The sequence below is a fragment of the Rosa chinensis genome, chromosome 2 (assembly GCF_002994745.2).
Source record: "Rosa chinensis cultivar Old Blush chromosome 2, RchiOBHm-V2, whole genome shotgun sequence".
Taxonomy (NCBI): Eukaryota; Viridiplantae; Streptophyta; class Magnoliopsida; order Rosales; family Rosaceae; genus Rosa; species Rosa chinensis.
In genome coordinates, this window is record NC_037089.1 from 73,095,406 (window position 1) to 73,117,576 (window position 22,171).

The window sequence follows — 22,171 nt, forward strand, 5'->3', positions numbered from 1 at the left end:
ACTGAACTTTAATTAATCAAATGGCATAATTCACAGACAACATTTTCATACTTCCAAACCAAAGAAATGGAACATGACAAGATCTTTTTATGTTACGCTTCAATAGACTGAATTCGATTAAGGGTAGAATACGCCCTGCGATAAAGCAAAGGTCTTGTGCCACTTGAACTCAAATATATATCTTTACCGTAACATGTACATGAGACCTAGATGCATGTTACAACAGGAAGGTTATTAGGGATTTATACACAATTTTTGTAGCTGAGGTGATGCCACAGCACCTAAAAGATCACATCTTTCACAATCTTAAATCCCTATCTGGTTTCTAAAGCTTAGATGTATCATGACTTCAGGATAATATCAAATCGCCAAGTTCAGCATCTTTTGTTACCCTCTCATACAGTGAAAGGTCATATAGGCTCCACAAATCTAAAATAAAATCTAATTCAGGCCCAGTTTTGTCCTTTAATCTGAAAAGAAAAGGGTCTCCTAGTCATTGAATTCATCAAAACACCAACATCAAAGCCCCATACTTTTAGGACATGCAATTGTTAATCTCTCATCAAAATGAGGTAAAGATCATATAACAATAAGGATAGTAATAGTTGACCAACAAAATGGTACAAAACCACTAATGCAGTAGTCAGGCACCTTTAGACATTCCACTACTTGTGGCCCAAATGATATTCTCTATCTTTTATTTCAGAAGGTTTAGAAAACCAACATCTTTTGAATAGGTAATTCACATAATGCATGGCATAAGCATTTTAAATATGTAATACGGTAAATAGAAACTTTGTATAACTTCATATTTATTGAAATTTGTTTCTTGGTGTTGCAGATATCACACTACACCATTCTTCTTTACTCTGCACTTCCAGCATATTTTTCACTACCACTTACTTTCTTCTTCAACTAAAAGCAAACTACTTATATTTCAGTAAAGAACCCACAAGCTCTCTAGGGCCTCTAGCCTCACTTGCAGCCTCTGTGATTACATTAAAAGAAGTAATGAGGAAAAAAAAAAGAGGCTTAAAACCTGTGACATATTAGCTTTCTGTATCTTTCTTCCTTGGAATTCTTCTCCTCCGCATATCAGGGGGGAATGGAAGTACTTCTACTGTCTCTCTCTCTCTCTCTCTTCTTCAGTTGGTATGAACGAACTCTATTTAAATGAACAGACCCATGAACTTGAGGTAAAGTGAAAATGAAATAGAAGAATATGAAGGTCTTTCCTGTTGTATCCAAAGCATGAATTAGTAGTCTCTTAGTCTAGCAAGCCGGTACCTCTACCTCTATAATTACTGTTTGTTTGAATCCTTATATAACTGTTGATATTGCAGATGCGAATGGGCTCTCTGGGAGGATAATACCTTGGCTGCCAAGAACCAAGAATAAAAGAAAAAAAGAGAGGTTACAAAAACAACCCAGATGATAAAGAAAGAAGAATGGTAAATATATTATGACTACTTAAACCTTGAGAAGCATATGAAAGTAATATACCTATCCTGGTGGTCAATGTAATTAGTGTTTATGTGTCGAATTTTGTCCTCACTGGTGGAACCATTATTCCAAGCATCCAGCAAAATGTTAAATTCCTTCGCAGATGGGAACTCAGCATGTTCTGCATGAGCTACATCCGTTGAATAACAAAATTAAATTATTAACTGAGAAGTGAAAAAAAAACAAAGTTGTTTGTACCCTTCTAGTTTTATGAGATTAACATACCTTCTGGATGATTGAATTCATCCATGGAGTAGCCATAATAGAGATGATGATGATGGGACAAGGGCTTGGCTGCTAAGTGCATTTCCGAGCGACGTCTTCTCTCACACTCAAGTGCCTGCTCATGCTCTTCTATGAATTGCTTTCTTAGCAATCTTGAACTGTCACAAACTCTTGGCACTGTAAGAAACAAGAATAGATTATTAGGTAAAGGTGATCTTTCTGCAAATCTAAGGCAAAAGTAGATTACTTGAGTAATCTCGTTGCAACTCTATAGCAAAAGTAGACAATTACTGCATTTATGAAGACTTTGCTTACTTGAGTGAAGCTCTGCATCCGCATCAATGTAATGTGAATTGTAGCATGGAGAATGCTGCATCTTGTCTGAAAACTTCCTGTATATATAGTAGCTTGAAACTTTAGAACTTTATGAACTAGTTTAAAACCACAAAAGGATGAGACATGGAAATGAAAACCTCCCACAAAATGTGCAGGAAAACTGAATACACACAAAGTTTGCAAGCAAAAACTTCCTGCATGGTCATGACTGATAGCTAACTCTTGAATGCTTATAGATAATTCATAATGCAACAAGAGCATTCCAACTAGGAAAAGTTTAGATATGCTAGCAGCTGTTGTCACCTGTAAGAATATAGCTTAGAACCTACTTAACATGATACATGATTCAATAAGATGATACTAGAAGGAAAAGAGGCCAAGAACGACCAATACTGCAAGGATCAAAGCACAGTGGTAGATCAAAACGTTGCTTTGACTTCAAACAAATTAGAAAATCATTACCTGTCAACAAGCCTAGACTTCTCCCTGTAAGGTTTCACCAGAACTCGAGCCCCGCATACAAAATGAGGATTCCCTTTCGACAAAATATGTCTCACCGTGTCTGCATAAAGAAAGGTGACAAACCCAAACATCCTCTTCTGCTGGCATGGGATGCGCACATCTTGAACTGGCCCATATTTGCTACAAAACAAATATTACAGATCCAAAGTTTGTAAATCAAGAGACAAAGTATTCAAAATAAGAGTTTCAACAACAATTCTTATGCATCCTTACTTGAAATAGTTGGAAACATCTTGCTCAGTGAAATTACTCTCAGCTGGAAAAGTGAGATAAATCTGTCGAGAACCAGCAATAATTCCACCAGGTTCAGTTTTCTCGCCAGTATACTCCAAGTATTTTGGAATATCTTCAGCCAATATAACCGAGTGCTGTCCATGAGGCCTATATAACACAACTGTAGTCAAGCTTCAAGCAAAAGCAAATATGATTTGTGTTTACATATTACTAAAGTAACGAAGTGTTACCGATCAATGAGACGAATGCTGTTTTTCAATCTAGCAAGAAGCTTTGTGAGGCTATAGCCAGCCTTACCATGTCTCTGGCTCTCAGTAAGGTACCCTTCGGCCTGAAGAGTCCTCCCATATTTCTCATAATACATCATTGGCAAAGAGGCAATAGATATTGGAAACCCTCTTCGAGATTTCAGAAGCTCAATTATTTCATACTCTAGCTTCTCAAGGGATCCAGGAGAGACAACATGGTCATCGCTTTGAAGCACATTTGAATTTGGGCAGAAAAACTGTGAAAAGCTCTCTGGCATGGGGTGGCCATGGAAGTATCTGCAGTTGTTTCCATGCTTGCAAAAGCCCTTACTGAAGTAATGGCAAACCTTAAGAGGAAACTCAGGCAAGCTCGGAGACCTTCGACTCCTCACACCCAATGCAGGTTCATGATAGCAGAAATTGCTTGAAAAGTCTGGCAGAAACTGCATTTGTTGACTCTGGAGGCAATAATCTTCAGCAGCGGAATCTGAGTACCCTGGTGGAATAAAGTCTACAGCTTGCAGTGGTTGCTGATCACCAGGCACTTGGGCCTCCCTACTGAATGGATTTGCCGCTCCAAGAGTTGTGGGACATGAAATCGGTCTTGTTAAACTCGGAGAGTAGGGAGTGAATTGCAAAGGCAGGTCCGAGACAGCCACTTGGTTCATCTGAGAAGGTGAGATTGGAGACGACACTGCATGTTTGCATAGCTCGGTTTTCGCCTTATTAATCAAAGACTGGATCAAATTATCGGGGCTGAAAGCCAGCCGGATCATGTCACGCTCCCCATTGTCTTGCAACAGAAGATAGCCAATTATCTTAGAGACATTTTCAGGCTCTAGCTTCTGGATCCTATTGTACACTACTTTTGTGGACTCTGAAAAATCCATTTCAGATTGCAACCCTGAATAGCACAAGTACAACCAAAGGTATTACAATGAAGGGAGGAATAGCCTAATACCAAACTATGTATATATAAAGTAGATAAGTAAAGTAATCCAGCTATGTTCCAAATAGGGATTAATGAGGTAAAAGAAGATAAATTTCCTTATCAAAATAATCGAAAATGATGCGGATCTAGTGAAGCAATGAACCAACACGAATAAATTCATGTAATCTTTTTAGCACCAGTTCAGAAGGCTATTTCTGGTTAAAAATTATCTTCAGAAAGGGTACCACATGCATAGTCTATATCTACATGAGTCAGACTGACGCCACATTCTGGGTACCATTAATACCCTCAATATTTTGCAACAAGAAAAAAAAAATTAAAAAAAATTCTGCAACTCCATGGTCAGAGCTCAGAAGATGAAGAAATTCAATGACATTTGAACCCAAAAATAGGTAGATGAATATAACTCCCAACAAGAAGAAAAGCAGCAAACTCATCACAATCTAGAATCTAAGCAGCAGTACCAGCCAAAAAGAAAATACAGAAGCATCAGCACAACAATAAAGAAATAAATTAACAACTAAAAAACTGTGACCTGCTTAAAATAAATTTCTTTTAAGAGAGAGACAGAGAGAGGGGTTTTAAATTTAGGAAAACAAAAAATGATTCCGGTGAATTTTGGTCATATTTCAAGGGCAAATGAAAACCAGAAGACATATTCTTCCCTGGGAAACAATTCTTCAGAAAGCTGAACCATTTTAATTTTTCTCCAAAAAGAAAAAGGAAATAAAAACACTTTCATTTCATCAAGAAAAATTACAGAGCTTTAGTGAAATACCACCATGATCATAAACACAGCCACTTGTTTACAATTAACATTTGCCAGAACAAACACATGTCTAAGATCAGCAAACAGAGAAAGAAAAAAAAATAGTGTTTTCATTTTTAATTAACCTCTACAATAAATCAGACACAAACCTCTGAGGCAAAACAGAAACACAAACAACTACAAGCAGTTGAAGCAACACAAACAAAAAGTACATGTCTTCTGAGTTCCCAACCATTTCTGAACTCAGAAATCACAGTCAAGACCAAACCTTTGGTCACAATTAAGCACATAAAAGGAGTATAAAAAACAACGTGGGCAAAGATCTGACACACAACACACCTCTAGTTTTCAGAGCCAGAAGAATATGCAGCCAAAGTCAAAGGAGCCAACAATCCAACCCTTCAAACTCCTCCATACCCATGATTGCTTTCCCCCTCTCTCTCTCTCTCTCTGTTTTTTGTTTTGCTGCTTTTATAATTTTATCTCCTCCTCCTCTTATATCCCAATTCTCTCAAACAGAAAGGAAGACACATTTTCTCTCTCAAACAAACAAAAAAGCAAACTGACAGAAAGGATAGAGAGCTTTAGAGGAGAAGGAGAAGAAGAAGAGAGCGCCCTTGTCTTTAGTTCAAAAATCAAACACACAAACCTACAACTTGCATAAATATATATATATACAAAACACTCACTCAAAATCACTATTATAAAAGGTCATTAAACTAAATTAAATTTTATTAAAAAAGGGTAATAATCCACTCCGCTCTGTCTCTCACTCTCTGTCACTCTTATCCTTGTGGTCTTTTTGTTTGTTTCCCTGTTTTGCTGACTTACGGTTTATTCAAAATTACAGGGTGTACTTTGTGGTTACAGAAATTTATGGAAACTGAGCCTGGATTTTCGAAACAGCCTCCACCTTTTATTTTTGAATCAGTCATACCCAGTTATCTGTTTCTTCCTACTCAACAACATCAAGAACAAGTAGTAACCCTTTTTTTTTTTTTTTTTTTTTTTTTTTTTCCAAACAAAAATTAAATTTTGTAAATTCCTATGTGAAATCGTTGGACCAGTCGTTTCGGTTTTTTTGGTTTGACATGCAGTGGGGAGGGGGGCCCACGCGGAACGAGATGTGCGGTTGCGATTTGTTCTAGAAGTTTGCGGTGGGTGTTCTGGGCGCAAAATCTAAGGTGGCATATGCATGGCCGCCACGTGGCGGTTGCAGCGAGTTGCGGGTTTTTTCCTGCAGGGGGAGACACAGAGAATCGCAACCGCAAGTTGTTGGTGTACTTTAGGATATTAAAACTATTTCATTTTTTTTTTGAGAGGTTTGGGACCCATGACCCAATCCGTACCGCAAATCCTATCTGGCAATTGGGGGTCTAGGGTAGAGGGGACGCGGTTCGGTTCTCCGTGATTGGTGGTTGAACTTGAATGTTTCCTTCTGAGCTTTATAAAAGAAAAAAGAAAAAAAATTTGGTTACATTATATTTTGGATTAAAGAAGAATAATTTCCGATTTTTCTTTTTTTGTATAAGTTTGTTCAATAATTATGGTTGTTGTTGAATTTAAAAAAAAAAAATCATGGTTTTTAAAATGCATTTTAATTTATTGAGGAATTTAGTTTTGAATTTTAGAAATATATTAACGTTAACAATCATGTTGTGTTAAACAACATGTTAAAAAAAAAACTCATTAATTGAAAGTGGTTTGAAAAATTGTGGTCACACACATTTTGGTTTGGTATACGAGCACATCCGCTCGCATTTTCACATATGCATAGGTACACAAGTATATCCCACCACATGATTATTAAGCATGTGCGACCATAAACGTGTCAAATGAGAATGTATGTACTTATGTAAGATGCATATGCGAAGTAACATGAAGAAAATAGGAAGCGCTCACACTAATTAAAAAACATTACTACCTAGACAATCTTAACCTAAGCTAAACAGTGCGTTAAGCATGAGTGAGCTACAAATTGCACAAACATTATCCATAACCTATGTAACATGCATTCTTCTTTTTTTTATCCAGTTAACCACTTTACATTCATTATGCGAGTCAATTGCAACTTCCTTAGAATCTTGTCACGCACCCTTGAATCCTGTTTTTTTGTTTTTTAATTGTTGTATGGTTTTTTCTCTCTCAACGCTCCGCAAAAAAAAGGATCTAGAGTTCGGAAGTAAACAGTTTCGGTTTCTTGGCTTGTCCGGCGATGCCGCCCCACCTGCGCCAGCCTCCGGCCTCATCGGTGTGGTTTGGGGGTTGCCGGACGGGCTTCTATGTTTTCTCTGATGGTTGGTGAGTCGCTTTTTCTTCCTTCTTCTACCTGAGTTGGTTGCTGCTTCAAAGCTACTTCCGAGTTCTGACCATAGATCTTTTCTTTCATTTTGTTATTCCTGATCGGGTTACTCGCTGGAGTTTGGGATTTGTGGGATCGGAGGGGGTGGTGGTGCGCGGTGGACTTGTGGCGGAGACGTGGATGTTGGATGCGGTCTGGGTGGGAATTGTGGAATGCTAGTTGATTGCGGTTGGTGAATTTCAGATTATTTGTGTATGCTTGGATCTAGCCTGAATCTCCGATGATTGCTTTCGACAGTCGATTACTGGTTGAGAAGTAAGGTGGTTCGCGAGGGCTCGTCATTGTTATTATTAGGGTTTTTGTTTTGTTTTCTAGGTTTTTGTTTAGGTTTAATCAGTCCTTCCTCCCTTGAGTGAGGGTGTTGGTGGTTTCTTTAGAGTTTTGTTTTGGTTTTTTAGGTTCTTGTTTAGGTTTTATCAGTCTCTCCTCCTTTGAGTGACGGTGTTAGTGGTTTGGACAAGTGGTGTGCCATTTTATGGTGTCATCTCCAGGGACTAATTGTTCTAATTTCGCTGTGTTCTTGTAGTCAATGTAATGGGGAGCTGCCCCTACACATATACTGGCGGTATTGGTATATGGTGTCCGAAGGGGTTAGTCTCTTCTTGAGGTTGATTTTAAGGATGTATCAGAACTCCTGGGATAAGTTGATGTTTATGGTTAGAGTTAGACCCCTATCAGCTCATGGTATCTGTAACCAACAGTTCTATATATATTTGGGGTATGAGTATGTCCTTGACTTAGGATTTTACAGTGTCATCCCCATCGTTGTAATATTTTGAATCAATGAAATTTCTTTTATTCTAAAAAAAAAAAAAGTTAACTAAAAATCCTACACACATATAGATATATTGTTGGGGATGGACGCTATAGCTAAATAACTTAGGGTACGTGTGCTTATTTAGAGTCATTTTAGCTGATATGGTACTGGACATGTGTAAATTCTCAATCGTTAAAATGGATCGTTATCTAGTCTAATATATTTGACTGTTGAAAATCCATATCTAGAGAAATTACTTAACATGATACACAAGTTTGTGAATAAGAGAGGTTTGACCTGATCCTAATAAAGACCCGAGAGTAATATATCAAGGGTGATAAGTACATGTATACCTAATGGCTTATACAATTAACAGATCAAGGAATGTGATTTCGACACCCTTGTCATGATCAGGCAAACAGTTTTAAAAACAAACCAAGTTGACGTTCTCTCAGCTTTATTTGGTATTTGTTCTAATCCAGACTATCCAGTAAACCCCACTAAATTGATATTAAAACCATTGCAATCATTGATTAGCATATAGTATCTACACTAAGACCATCATCAAATTTAGACCGTCCAAATGAATCAACTTTACAAACATTTTGTTAGTAATTCCCAGCTGTATATTTGGTACTAATAAGATTTAATTTTTTGGCCAGCAGGCTAGGATCGATGTAGAAAAAGAAATTATATCTGAAAAGGTGCTCTTGGAATTAGCCCAAATATTGAAGGAAAGTGAACATTTGAATTGAGATTAAGAATTCAATCTCGTCATTCATTCGGTCTTCTACCATATAAAAAAGAAAAAGAAATCACAAAAGACATAGAAATGAAATGATAGTTGCTTCACATGCGTTCACCTAATCACCTCTGGCCTTTTTTCCAGGCAACATGTGGTTCAAAAAAGGGAGGTAAAAGCTTTGCAGAAAGGCAGAAAGCAGAAATTAATATATTTGGCCCACTCTAATTAATCAGATCATTTAGAACATTGAACTATTAATCTGTATCTGCATTTTACCATATATGTTACATTGTCATGATCGATATATATGACGGTTGAGTGTGATGTTTCTAGCCTTGTTAATATGTTCATGGCCCATCAGAAGCATCAAGTAATTGAGTGGCAGCAGTGAAGGGAACCTTATCGGGATCTTACTGGCTTATTTCCAGGTTACCCATCTATCTGTTCATCAGCTTGCTGATCGAGGACCCAACAGCAAATGGAGAAAATCCACTCTCCGGATATGGTTTTTCGGATTTTCTTGCGACGTTTCTGTCGAGATCTTCGACACTAAAAACACGACTCGATCTGAAAACGGTTGTTGAAAGCGAGATGTGTGTGAAAAATAAAAAATTGACGGGTGTCTGAGTTAATTATTAGGGTTCCTGATTTGGAAGGTTTTTAAGGGAAGAATGTGGTAAAGTACGTTAATTTGTTATATGCATGGTGGAATTGGTGAGCTGAAAAAACGTACGTAGGTGCTGACCCAGTAGTGTCGGGGGTTGTTATAGGCAACTGGCATGGCTGGAGAAGCAAAGAGAATGCAGAAGCTATAGGTACTGACCCAGGAAGGACTAGGCATGTGCATGACTGCATGTATCATGATGCTAGATTCGTACTGGGTCACGATGAACGACAATGTACGTCGTACACTTGTTGTGCTGTATTTTAGACTTGTTGTGCTGTATAAGCAAAAGTTATAATTTGGCCATGGCCTTTCCATTTCTATTAACCTTAGGTTACGAGGAAAAATGGCGCACGGACCCATTCAAGTTTCGGATTAATGTCTCTTAAAAATAAGGTGTGTGCTAGCATGTTTCGTCGAGAATGATTGTAGGTTGAAGAATTGATAAATAGAGATGATTATAGACAACATACTGAGAAATCAATGTGAAATTTATTCAAAAGACTTAGGGGCACTGATATTGTTCTCAACTCAACCACCATTTGAAGATGTGAGATTTTATTTAAAAGACTTCGTTGCTAATAAATAATTACAGTGAACCACCGACATTTAAATTTACTATATATTAATTTATTTATTTTTTTAATATGAGGCTCTTTATTTTCAACATGTACAGTTGTACACAACGCGGTTGAAACTAATCGAAATTTGATTCAATAAAATCATCAGTATCGGTGAGCTGTGATCTATTAGTAAATTATAATTCCAACATAATAATATATGTAAACCAAAGGTCATGAGTTTAATTCTCATATATGTAAGAGTGGGATCACTGGGATGGGTTATGCCAAGCTTCGTTCTCAAGGCTGTACATTATTTCAACTTTGAATCAGCTCGATTAGCAATTGTATCAAAACCCAATCCTAAAGATGTGGAATACCCACCGTTTAGTCTTGGGCCTTGGTCCAACATTGAGCCCAATTCCATTCAACGATATACTCGTTGTCGTCTTCAAGCTCTATTGTCGGAAAAGGAAGCTGCCTCAAAGTGAAACGGCGTCGTCCTGAAGCTCTTGTTTCTAATCCAAAACACTGTTTTGGCACTCGTCTTGCTTCCTGTAACTCCCGTAAACCCGACCCGATCACAGAGAGAGAGAGAGAGAGAGAGATTGATTTCCTCTCGAGAATTTTGGCGCCAAGTAGTTGGCCGCCGCCGATCTCCGCTCTCGGAAATCAGAGCCGTCCGATCTCTCTCTAGGCCGCGATGTACCAGTGGAGGAAATTCGAGTTCTTCGAGGAGAAATTGGCGGGAAAGTGCGCGATTCCCGAGGAAGTAACGGGCAAGATCGAGTGCTGTTCGAGCGGGCGAGGCAAGGTGGTGATCGGCTGCGACGACGGCACCGTCAGCTTCCTCGACCGCAGCCTCCACTTCAGCTACGGCTTCCAAGCTCACTCCTCCGTTCTCTTCCTTCAGCAGCTCAAGGTTTCTTCTTCTCCCTCATCATTTCAAATCCTTTAGTTTCTCTCGATTGAAATCTTGAACTTTCGATTTTCGGATGCTTTTCGGTTTAGTTTCATTGGTAGGAGAGGACTAGCATGTTGAATTTTTTAAATTTATTTTTGGTTAATTCAGCAAAGAAACTTTTTGGTGACAATCGGAGACGATGAACAAATCTCGGCGCAGCAATCAAGGTGCCTCAAGGTCTTTGACCTAGATAGGATACAGCCCGAGGGTTCGAGCTCGACGAGCCCCGATTGCATTGGCATCTTGAGGATTTTTACCAACCAATTTCCTGAAGCAAAGGTACTGCTGAGTACTGAATTTTTTTCAGTATGAGTTTTGTTTGATGGAAAGAATAGAATTTTTGAATGGAGGCATTGTTTTGTTACTGCAGATTACATCGTTTTTAGTGCTAGAGGAAGCGCCGCCGATACTACTTATAGCTATTGGATTAGATAATGGCTGCATTTACTGCATTAAAGGGGATATTGCACGGGAGCGTATCACCCGGTTCAAGCTCCAGGTGAATAATGTTTCTGACAAGAGCCAGTGCTCGATCACGGGATTGGGGTTCAGAGTGGATGGTCAGGCCCTTCAGTTGTTTGCTGTGACACCGTCTTCTGTGAGCTTGTTCTTCTTGCAGAATCAACCATCAAGGGGGCAAACCCTAGATCAGATTGGAGGCAATGTTAACAGTGTGGCCATGAGTGATCGCGGGGTATGCAATTCAGTGTTATCTTTGTCTGTGTATTGTCTTGTATATCTTACCATTTTTATTTATTTCTTTATTATTTTACTGTGAGCAGGAGTTGATAATTGGTCGACCTGAGGCTGTGTATTTTTATGAAGTTGATGGGCGTGGTCCTTGTTGGGCTTTTGAAGGAGAAAAGAAATTTTTAGGCTGGTTTCGTGGATATCTTCTGTGTATTATAGAAGATCAGAGAAGTGGTAATCACACTTTCAACATATATGACCTGAAGAACCATTTAATTGCCCACAGCCTTGTGGTAAAAGAGGTTTCTCACATGCTCTGCGAATGGGGTAGCATAATACTTATAATGGCTGACAAGTCCGCTTTGTGCATTGGGGAGAAGGATATGGAGAGCAAGTTAGATATGCTTTTTAAGAAGAATCTATATACGGTTGCCATTAACCTTGTCCAGAGTCAGCAAGCTGATGCTGCCGCAACTGCTGAAGTGCTAAGAAAGTATGGTGATCATCTTTATAGCAAGCAAGATTATGATGAGGCAATGGCCCAGTATATCCATACCATTGGTCACCTTGAGCCATCTTATGTTATACAAAAGTTTCTAGATGCGCAACGAATCTACAATCTTACGAATTACTTGGAGAAATTACATGAGAAGGGGCTTGCTTCTAAAGATCATACCACTCTTCTATTGAACTGCTACACCAAATTGAAAGATGTTGACAAGCTAAATGTGTTCATTAAAAGTGAGGATGGTCTTGGGGAACATAGGTTTGATGTGGAGACGGCAATACGGGTCTGCCGTGCTACCAACTACTATGAGCATGCAATGTATGTTGCTAAGAAGGCAGGGAAGCATGAGTGGTACTTGAAGATCTTACTTGAAGACCTTGGTAGATATGAGGAAGCCTTGCAATATATTTCAAGCCTTGAGCCAAGCCAAGCTGGAGTAACAGTCAAAGAGTACGGTAAGATTCTGATAGAGCACAAGCCTGAGGAGACAATTGAGATACTGATGAAGCTGTGCACTGAGGATGGAGAATCAGCCAAGAGAGGACGCACTAATGGTGCATACTTAACTATGTTACCATCTCCTGTTGATTTCCTGAACATCTTCATCCATCATCTTCAGTCACTTATGGTTTTCCTTGAAAAGTATACCAACAAGGTCAAAGACTCTCCTGCTCAAGTAGAAATCCATAACACACTCTTGGAGTTGTATTTGTCGAATGACTTGAACTTCCCGTTGATGTCGCAAGCTAGCAATGGTGGAGATATAAGTGTTAGGGCTATTAGACCGGGAGCAGCCACAATGTCAAAAGCTGAGTCGAATGGGAAATTTGTTGCTGATGGCAAAGACTTGACTCAGGAAATGGACCGTATGGAAAGGCAAGAGAAAGGGCTAAGACTGCTAAAGAGTGCATGGCCGTCTGAGCTGGAACATCCACTTTATGATGTTGATCTTGCCATAATCCTCTGCGAAATGAATGAATTTAAGGAAGGGCTTCTCTATATATATGAGAAAATGAAACTCTATAAAGAGGTTATTTCTTGCTACATGCAAGCCCATGACCATGAAGGTTTGATTGCATGCTGCAAACGATTAGGGGATTCAGGTAAGGGTGGGGACCCAACTCTTTGGGCAGATCTGCTGAAATATTTTGGTGAACTTGGAGAAGATTGTTCGAAAGAAGTGAAGGAAGTTTTGACGTATATAGAAAGAGATGATATCTTGCCTCCTATTATTGTTCTTCAAACACTGTCTAGAAATCCATGCCTCACACTCTCTGTCATTAAGGAGTACATTGCTCGAAAGCTTGAACAAGAATCAAAACTGATTGAAGAGGACCGTCGAGCTATTGAGAAGTATCAGGTTGGTGATTACTGCAGCTGTCATTTGTAACTTATTTATAATACGTCTTTCTTTCATTTCAACCACCTCTTTCTTTGATTGTTAAGTTCTTGAAGTCTTTGTTGGAAGCATTTCTAGTGACACCATGGTGATCTTGTCAAAATAGTTATCAAATAAGGTTGCATGCGCATTTAGTTGGGTAAACATAAAATAATTTGAAAAAAATGGAAAACATGAATAAATAATAATAATAATAATAATAAAAGAATAAACAAATAAAATCAGTAATGTCTCAAAAGCAATAGCATAAGTACATAACAGATAGGGACTTTCTTTAGGGTTTATTACATTGTACTGCAAATATATTTTGGTAGCATTTGACAATTTGACTATTGGAAAGTTTCATTCTTTTCTTTTCTTTCCTTCTTCTTCTTTTTTGTTTATTTATTTATTTTTTTTTTTTTGTTTTTTGGAAATTCAATTGGAAAATTTCTTAACAAGTGGAAGTCTTGCTTAAAAGGAATTTCTTAGCATGTGAAAAACTATATCTTGAAAGCACTTCAACGAGCACTACTTTAGACAAAGGAAATGACAAGGCATCTTTAGTTTTCTATGATTCTTTAGCTATGTTACAGTGAATGATTAAAAAATAGATTTGTGTGCATATTGGAAAAAAAAAACAGTACCCTTACCACCATTCTAGGTTTTGATTCAATCTATTGTTTGCTCTCATGGGTGTGTGCGTCTGTGAGAGAGATTATCTAATGAGTCCTTTAATTGTTCAGGAAGCAACATTGACAATGAGAAAAGAAATTCAGGATCTTAGGACAAATGCAAGGATCTTTCAGCTCAGCAAGTGCACTGCATGTACTTTCACTCTTGATCTCCCTGCTGTACATTTTATGTGTATCCACTCATTCCATCAGCGTTGCCTCGGTGATAATGAGAAAGAATGCCCCGTATGTGCTCCTGAATACAGATCTGTTCTAGAAATGAAAACAAGTTTAGAGCAAAACTCCAAAGATCAGGATCGGTTCTTCCAGCAAGTTAAAAATTCGAAGGATGGTTTTTCTGTAATCGCTGAGTATTTCGGGAAGGGGGTCATTAGCAAAACCAGTAATGGACCCACAGGTGCTTCTTCTTGATCAGCAGCAACAGCTTATGAGGCTTTGTTGACTGTTGTTCAGGTCTCTTAGGCTTCTTCAGTTTTGTCCATGCTCTATGTGAGCTTGACATTGGAGAGTTATGGGATGGAATTGAGCGGACTTTGGGCTCCTTCCTTTAGCATTGGACGACCGGGCTTTACTGTTCTTGCTTTGTTTCCCAAAGTTTTGGAGGTAGTTATATCTCTGTGTTCATTTGCAGATCAAAATGATATGTCCTGAAACAGTTTTGTGGATATGCATTAATTCGGAGAATAAACTGAAGTTTGTGAAAAGAGCATTGTTTGAAGTTTGTAAGTGTAGTTGGCTACATACAGTTGGGTTTCGTAGATTTTATGTAGGTTCTTAGATTCTCATTAATCAAAATCAGTGTTTGGAAGATACGATGGACCAGAATTACTGGGTATTGTAACTTCTTGTTTTGTTTTAGTTTGCTGAGCAGCAAAGTCAGTTGATTAACTTTCCTGTCTGTATGCACATGAATTCAAGATTTCAAGCTGTTTAATGACTGGAACAATTGGTCCAGATTGGAAGGTACGCTATCTATTTTTTGAAATCATTTCGTGCCTACTTGGATTCTTTCTTAGGGAATCCTAAGCTTGTAGCAATGATTTTCAAGCTTGACCTACTCCGTAGAATGTTGCCCTTGTCTATATGCTGTGTGAGAATTTAGAGCTATAAATAGTCCTTTTTTTAACAAAATATCTGTGGCTTGATCAAACATGATTACATTCAAATCTATGGTTTTTCTTTTATATGATGATAAGCTTGATGGTAGATCGTGTCTCTTTCTTATAATTGAGAAATGCTCTCAATCAAAAATTGGGAAGCCCCTACTCTAAAGTCACATCTATATCACCTGCGGAAGAAAAAGGCCGCTTTATCAGGTTTGATAATGACTCGTTTTCTGTCATTGTATTATCACAGTAGAAGTGGTAGACCATCACTGTCCTCACCCACCTACCATGCTGTTCATCCAATAATGTTTCATGTTTTCTGTTTTTCGGTTACGAAGGAGGTCGGGCGTATATTCTGTACTACTGGAGCTTTTAATGTTGTTAAATTACATATTATGTTATCGGATTCTCAATCAGAACTAATATTTATAGTTTATTTATCGTGAAATTATTTGATCATACGTAATTGAACTAGGGACAACAAAAAGCTGCTTTCCTGTTTAGTTTTACTCTTTTATGGAGAGGCCTTTAACGGCGAAGATTTTGGGAGGGGAGAACTTTTTCCGACCAAAACCATGTTATTTTTTATAAAAGGCTTTTCCCGACTTCTTAGCATATAAAGTACGTTAGGCCTCAGCAACAAACTGGGCACACTGTACACCACACGTCTCTCAACTTCACTTTTTGAATGCCAAAGACAGCCAAATCAAATCATAGTCATCTTTGTCTTCCATGTGTCTTATTTGACCTCATTTTGATAAATGCAACTAAATGATATGTGGTGCAATACTCGAAGGACTGCTTAAACAATTATAACCAGAATGCAGATGCACCTGTAACAAAACCTCAACTTAAATATACTCCTAATACTGTTAACCTCGATTCCTCCAAAATCCCCAAGATCTCAAGATGGTGAATTGAGGAGTTCAATAATGACCCAATAACTTTGAAGTCAAATTGTAAATATCTACATACTTGATGCTCATTACACTGCAAAAATGAACCGACATTCCAACATGAAGATCAAAATCTATTATCCAGAGTAGATCATCACTCTCTTGTTTTTACTGTAATGGGAAAGAAGTACAAGGAAAAACTAACTTCACAGACATTGGCTGGATGATTTGCAACAAGAAGTTGATTGCCCCATGGCTCTCAAAGTAAATAAAGATCAAACGACCAGTAATAGTTTACATTAAAGACTATAAAACAGAGTTCTCCAGCAAAGAACAAACAGGTAACTTGATCGATTCAAGGAAGAAAGAAAAAGATACTTTCCTACTCTGTTCACTAAGCCAAAAAAAATAAATATATATATAGGTAGGTACATATAAGATCTTCCTTTATGGTTCCAGCTTCAAGGAAACAACGCGTGATTGTCTGTTACGCTTTGCCACCTTGACAAATACTATTGAGAGGCAAGACGGAGCCCACCATGGCCTGCGGACTTTTTGCTCTCCTTTCAGGCAAGCGACTGGATACAAAATTGGTTTCAGCACACACACAGATGGTATCTAAATGCAATACAAATTCCACAGGAGAAAAGCACAAATACAGCTCTAGGGAACATGGGTCAAGAAAGGTTCAAACATAACTGAGTAATGATATTAAGAGAAGAGTTTGATAAGCGTTTAGTAACACTTTTGTAATGTTAGCGTGTGCTATCAGTAGACTATACTAATGCATGAGACTAATGAAGCATGCAAGCCACCCAGTGTCCCGTGAAAGTCACTCTACATATATATGCTTTCACATTTTCCTTCTTGAATTTGCAATTTGCAATATTAATTATACTGTTATAAATAATATGAGATACAGACTCAGTAGGAAGCCTTAATGGCTTAATTGAAATCCATTTCTCAAGAGAAAGCATTACTCTCAAAAGATGATGCACCTCATGAGTGTTCATGCCCCACTTCAGAAGAGGACTACTTCGACATTTGCATAATGTAAAAGGTAGGGATTAAACAAATATTTTAAAATAAAAATGAAACACAGGCATTCTTGTTTTTTATTTTTTAATCCTCTTTTCTTGAATACCACATGGAAAGACTGTTTGAGAAATTTCTAATGAACAGGCTACCCAAAAAGTGTAAAGAGGCCAGTGACGAATGCACGAAATGACATTCCTAGTCTCATCACAAGTCAAAAGGTGTCTTTTGAAGACAGCCATACAAATGCATAGAAACTTAGAAAGGAAGAAAATGCAGACCTTTAATTCGCCTTAGCTCCTTACACAGTGTGATAAAATCTCCCCATTTCATGTGGCATCGTCTTATAAAGCGAAGAATCTGCTCAGTAGTGAACATAGACATGCCTTCTAGGTACTCTCCATTGACACCATTCTCCTTGAAAGTTTGCCGGTAACTGCCCAGATTTATCTCTTCTAACCATAAACCAACATCCTGTTCACAAGGGAAAGAACACATGAGATGCATGTCATTGAGTCATGTACTTTATCTTTTGATTGATAAACATTCTGGATTATTAGATCTTCATCATGGAGCAAGACAAAATCATGTTATCACATCACCATTGTTCCCCCCTCCCTCTCTGGGGGGGCGCGTGTGAATACTTTATAATCATGTACTTTAAAGCCTAACAAGTGAGTTACCTAAGAATCTAAGATGTAGTATTAGCTGGCCTAGAATCATTTTAAAAGTTCAGTACCTACCTTAAACTTAGAGCAATTCAACTTTTAATATTGAGTAAATCACAAAACATGTTTAATCCATATCATCCAATATTACATGACATTCTAAACCACCAAGAAAAACAAAATGATGCAACTAAGCAACTTTCATCACAATAATCGTTTTCTAATTTATACCCTATGCAACAGCTGCACTGTATCAATTGTAAATTCTAGTTTAACCAACTCGGTGGAGTCATCCTTAGCACCACAATGAGCAACCAAATTCATGCTTTAGGTCATAAGCTCTTTTCCATTGGGTAGGATACTTAGTTGTATCACACCAGCTCACCAGCAACATTTGGTAGCCTATAGCTACACAGGTTGGTTAGATAAAAACTCAAAAGTATGAAGAGTCAGAACTATGACACCTAAAGGCTAACAAGAATAATATGGGAAGGACGAATTGATAAGTGACCAGAAGGCAATTATTTCCTGTTAATAACAGAATGAGATGGGTACGCAACTTCCATGAAATTGTTGATGAATTTCACAGACTCAAGGGCTTGCTAACTAACTAGATTTTTCCAGCACATATTACATGATAAACTATATGTCCCTTGGATTCATTAAGTTGGTGAATTGCACAAAAATTAAAACTAAACTGAAAGCTGTACCATTTAGCAAACCCATCAACAAGAACTACAGAATTGCAAGCTATCAATCAACTCCCAAACAAGTAAAATCATAACATAACTCAACCATACAAGCACATACCCCCAAAATTGCAAAGCCTAAATCTAAGAAGTTCATATGCATAATTCACAATACGAACTAAACAGCAAAAGTCAAAACAAGATCTACTTTATCAAACGAGAAATGATAACAACAGGAAAAAAAAAAAAATAGAACCCAAAACGAGAAACAGATAAAGTTTAAAACTTTTTACCTCAACAGTCCAAATAAAGAAATCAAGAGGCTCCGGTGGCTGCTCTCTGCTCATCTCCCTAACCATTACCCCCTTTGTAACACCTTCAATGATTCACAGAGACTCTCAGTCCCCAGAAACCAATAACCTCAAAGATTGAATCTTTATCAACAAAAGAATAGTTTCTATGAGTTTGGGAGTATGGCACTGGCTGACAGTTACCAAGATCCGATTTTTATTTTCTTTTGTGTTGCAATTTTATTTCTGGGAGGACCAAACAGAAAGTAAGAGAAAACTGGAATTTGGGACTTACCGTGCAGAAGGTGAGTGAGAATTTAGAGGGTATAAATTCTCTACATTTGTTTCAGAGAAAGTGAGAAGGAGAGAGAAAGTGAGGAGGAGGGGGAGAGAGAGAGAGCCTCTGGAACTTCAATGGCTCATTTGCTTTTCTGCCCACTCTTTTTTCTGTCCTTTAATGGGACTGATCGGTCATCAAGCTCACTCTCAGCTTTCTCTCTCTACTATTTGCTTTTATTGTTTTATGTCTGGTTTTACCAAATTTCATTAAACAAAAACGTAAACTACTTTTTTTTTCTTTAACTTTTATTTAAAGAGGATCAAAATGTTACACTTCTGCTCTCATCATGACTCGAACTTATGATTTCGTACATAAATAGTGGGTGCTTTAACTATTGAGCTAACGTCACTTCGTCAGTAAACTACATTTTGTTACTAAAAGAAGAAAGTAAACTAGGTCATGCCTAGGATTGGGCAAAAGAAAAAAAGTAAGTTAAGGGGAAAATAAAATTATATTTAAAAAAAAAAAGAGTGGTTAAAGAGCTGGAGTTAAGCTCATCAGGTGTATAGTTTTGGCTGAAGTTGAAATCATTATTTTTAAGCTTAAACTTAGCTCAGCCAAAGGATATTTTTGAAGTTCAAACCTGGCTTCGCCTATAGAGAGCTTAACGAGTTGCACCATAAACCAAACTTCAACAGTTCATAATCATTTGCAAGCTGTTATCAAATTTTTCAATTCGAAAATTGATAACCAAACAGAAAACCGATTCCAACTATGTTGAGTTATTTATCTTAACTTTAACACAAACATAAAAAATAATATTACATATTATAACGCTGTTATCAAGTTTTATGAACTAAAAATCTAACACGAAACGGATTCTAACATATTGATTTAAGTATCTAACTTTAATGCATTGTTAAATCGATAATAAATATTATTAAATATTATAACGTTACAATAATCAAATGACTGTGAAATTCGGTGAATGAAAATCATCTCATCATTAATAATGACCGAACAATGAATATGAGAGTTTAGTGATACCACAAAGTGTATACCTGCATGGGCAGCGCATGAAAATCACTGTTACTTCCCTAACTATCATTATCTCAGACCACATATGATATAATGAGCATGAATTCCTAAATTAGGTCACTAGTTAGGTTTATTTTTCTTTCCTTCTTTTTTTTTTTTTGGAATAAATTAGGTTTATTTTTCTAACCTAATTAGTTTTTTTTCTCCTTTCTTTATTTTGGGGTTATGTGTTCACCCATTTGATCTCGCTCCCATACACTATGGTGTTCTTTTATTTTATGTTACATAAAAATAATATTACGGGAAAAAAAAATTCTTACCTTTCCACCTTTTTTTTATATTCTCGGTGTTACGGGTTTAGAATCTCATTGTTTAAAAATTAATAGGCGATGTTGTGATTCACAATGTTATCTTTAGGATTACAATTTTGTAGCAATATTTTTTCAAATGAGAGTAGCTAGCCCCATTTTACTTAAATTTCACAGTTTCGATTAACACATTAGTCGATAAAAATAAACTCACTTGTGAATTAGGTGATAAGTAAATATGATTTATGAGTGGATGACACATAATGAGGGAGAGTGACTCATAACTAGTAAGAAGTACGAGTTCAAAAGAGTAATATTTTTATTTCACACGACTAAGACATGAGTCGAATTTGATAAGAAAAAATGGACAAATTAGGAGACTTGAACGTGGAAGGCCCAAACTATACGAGCTATATAGACCCAAACTGGCAGATTGATCAGTATATGACTTTCTTATCAAGTTTAATTCTCCTTCACATAATTGCCATCCACATTAAGATTTGCACTAATCAATATGAGGAGAGGACCGACTGATGCAATTGGACAAATATGTATAGGGTTTAACACGGATGGCTTTGTTGACCCTCAAACCAATCAAAAGCAAATGGGTTAAATAACAAAATGATGGGAGGTTCATTGAAGATTAGCCAAAGAATGAAGTAGCTAGAGATTAGGAGCCAAAGAGACCTTGACCTTGAAGTTAGTTAACACGTTTAGCCAGTGAATCTCAAAAAGAGAAAATGAGCAATAACAAAGTGTATATATACTATCTTTATCGAAAAGAAAAAGAAAAAGAAAAAGAGGTGTATAGTCTTTAATAATAGCTAGTTTGCACTATATTGAGTTACACCCTATGCCCTTAGAAACTTTCGGGGCTACAAATATGCGTGGATATGAGTTGTTGGGATTGAATGCAACCGGAAGGCCGAAAATACGAGCATACATTATGTTTAAGCTAGGGATGCTTTAATTTATCTATTTACAATAATTTCTTTTTTAGGAACTTATGAATTTTTGTCCACCGTATGTACCTCTAGCGCTACTGGAGTAGTACCAAAAGAGGGTATCCGCTACATTTATGTATTTAAATGTATAATGAGTAGGACTATATGTACGTACCACTTGTGGGTACTACCACTAGCTTCTTGTCTGTCTATAAATGGCAGCGAAAGAGTATGTAATGATCTATTCTGGCTTGTGATGAATATATTATTTCGCCCTTGTGGCTTTACTAAAAAAAAAAAAAAAAGGGATACTAATAGTACCGCCTTGGAAATTAATCAAAATCATTGAAGACATAAAGATGATTGTTACTCAGTTCTAGTCGATTTATTTTCAAGCATATTTGAAGAGAATCAAAATTTGTAGCATATGCAATAGCAAACTTAGTAGCATATGCAATAGCAAACTTAGGCCATAATATCTTTGTAAATGCTTCTTGGACCACTGGTTTTTTTTTTTCAATAAAGAAAATACAAAAACAACAAACACTTGGACCACTAGGGTTGCAATGGAGGCTTCGAAAGCTTTGTTGTTGACAATTAATGTAAACTCTAGTTGTTCTAAAGGTTTTAACATCTAATTTACTTCACCTTCTTCTTCTTCTTCAAGAATAATAAAAAAAAAGAGACTGGACCTTATAGGTTGGTGCATGTATGTTTTTAAATGATGATCTTTACTAGCATCATCTTTCGAAGGATTTATTTATCGCCTGATTCTACAAAAGTAGCATCAATCGACCATCTTACA

At 37.2% G+C, this 22,171-nt stretch overlaps 3 protein-coding genes across 6 annotated transcripts; 1 reads left to right on the forward strand and 2 right to left on the reverse strand.

Annotated features, from left to right (window-relative positions):
- Positions 1–669: 669 nt before the first annotated feature.
- LOC112185467 (zinc finger CCCH domain-containing protein 18) lies at positions 670–5,454 on the reverse strand. 2 transcript variants are annotated; one of them, XM_040513283.1, is made up of 8 exons: positions 5,129–5,454; positions 3,051–3,972; positions 2,800–2,967; positions 2,527–2,706; positions 2,044–2,120; positions 1,729–1,905; positions 1,504–1,624; positions 670–1,378 (listed from the first exon to the last, which is right to left on the reverse strand). In XM_040513283.1, the coding sequence occupies exons 2-8, from the start codon at positions 3,956–3,958 to the stop codon at positions 1,321–1,323; spliced, it is 1,689 nt and encodes a 562-aa protein (XP_040369217.1). In that variant the 5' UTR covers positions 3,959–3,972; positions 5,129–5,454; the 3' UTR covers positions 670–1,320. The 2 variants fall into 2 exon arrangements, with proteins under 2 accessions (XP_040369217.1, XP_024179488.1); XM_024323720.2 differs by having other exon boundaries at positions 766–1,378; positions 1,504–1,633; positions 5,129–5,451.
- A 4,961-nt stretch (positions 5,455–10,415) lies between these two features.
- Positions 10,416–15,078, forward strand: LOC112185465 (vacuolar protein-sorting-associated protein 11 homolog). Its single transcript, XM_024323717.2, has 6 exons — positions 10,416–10,490; positions 10,535–10,799; positions 10,950–11,120; positions 11,212–11,535; positions 11,624–13,399; positions 14,164–15,078. Exons 2-6 carry the CDS (start codon positions 10,581–10,583, stop codon positions 14,521–14,523), a joined length of 2,850 nt encoding a protein of 949 aa, XP_024179485.1. The 5' UTR covers positions 10,416–10,490; positions 10,535–10,580; the 3' UTR covers positions 14,524–15,078.
- A 1,139-nt stretch (positions 15,079–16,217) lies between these two features.
- Positions 16,218–19,252, reverse strand: LOC112189670. Of its 3 annotated transcripts, none has more exons than XM_024329018.2 (4): positions 19,092–19,247; positions 18,800–18,940; positions 17,431–17,623; positions 16,218–16,692 (listed from the first exon to the last, which is right to left on the reverse strand). In XM_024329018.2, exons 2-4 carry the CDS (start codon positions 18,863–18,865, stop codon positions 16,562–16,564), a joined length of 390 nt encoding a protein of 129 aa, XP_024184786.1. In that variant the 5' UTR covers positions 18,866–18,940; positions 19,092–19,247; the 3' UTR covers positions 16,218–16,561. The 3 variants fall into 3 exon arrangements, with proteins under 3 accessions (XP_024184786.1, XP_040371433.1, XP_024184785.1); XM_024329017.2 differs by having other exon boundaries at positions 16,229–16,692; positions 18,800–18,882; positions 19,092–19,252; XM_040515499.1 differs by lacking the exon at positions 19,092–19,247 and having other exon boundaries at positions 18,800–19,081.
- Positions 19,253–22,171: the final 2,919 nt, after the last annotated feature.

Coding starts and splice junctions, on each gene's coding strand:
- LOC112185467 (XM_024323720.2), bottom strand. CDS start 3,958: ATGGATTTTTCAGAGTCCACAAAAGTAGTGTACAATAGGATCCAGAAG. Junction 2,707..2,799: donor GATGTTTCCAACTATTTCAA/GTAAGGATGCAT, acceptor TTTGTTTTGTAG/CAAATATGGGCCAGTTCAAG. Junction 1,379..1,503: donor TACATTGACCACCAGGATAG/GTATATTACTTT, acceptor GGTTCTTGGCAG/CCAAGGTATTATCCTCCCAG.
- LOC112189670 (XM_024329018.2), bottom strand. CDS start 18,865: ATGGTTAGGGAGATGAGCAGAGAGCAGCCACCGGAGCCTCTTGATTTC. Junction 17,624..18,799: donor TCTTTATTTGGACTGTTGAG/GTAAAAAGTTTT, acceptor CCTTGTGAACAG/GATGTTGGTTTATGGTTAGA. Junction 16,693..17,430: donor GGAGCTAAGGCGAATTAAAG/GTCTGCATTTTC, acceptor TTTTGTATCCAG/TCGCTTGCCTGAAAGGAGAG.
- LOC112185465 (XM_024323717.2), top strand. CDS start 10,581: ATGTACCAGTGGAGGAAATTCGAGTTCTTCGAGGAGAAATTGGCGGGA. Junction 10,800..10,949: donor TCTTCCTTCAGCAGCTCAAG/GTTTCTTCTTCT, acceptor TGGTTAATTCAG/CAAAGAAACTTTTTGGTGAC. Junction 13,400..14,163: donor GAGCTATTGAGAAGTATCAG/GTTGGTGATTAC, acceptor TTAATTGTTCAG/GAAGCAACATTGACAATGAG.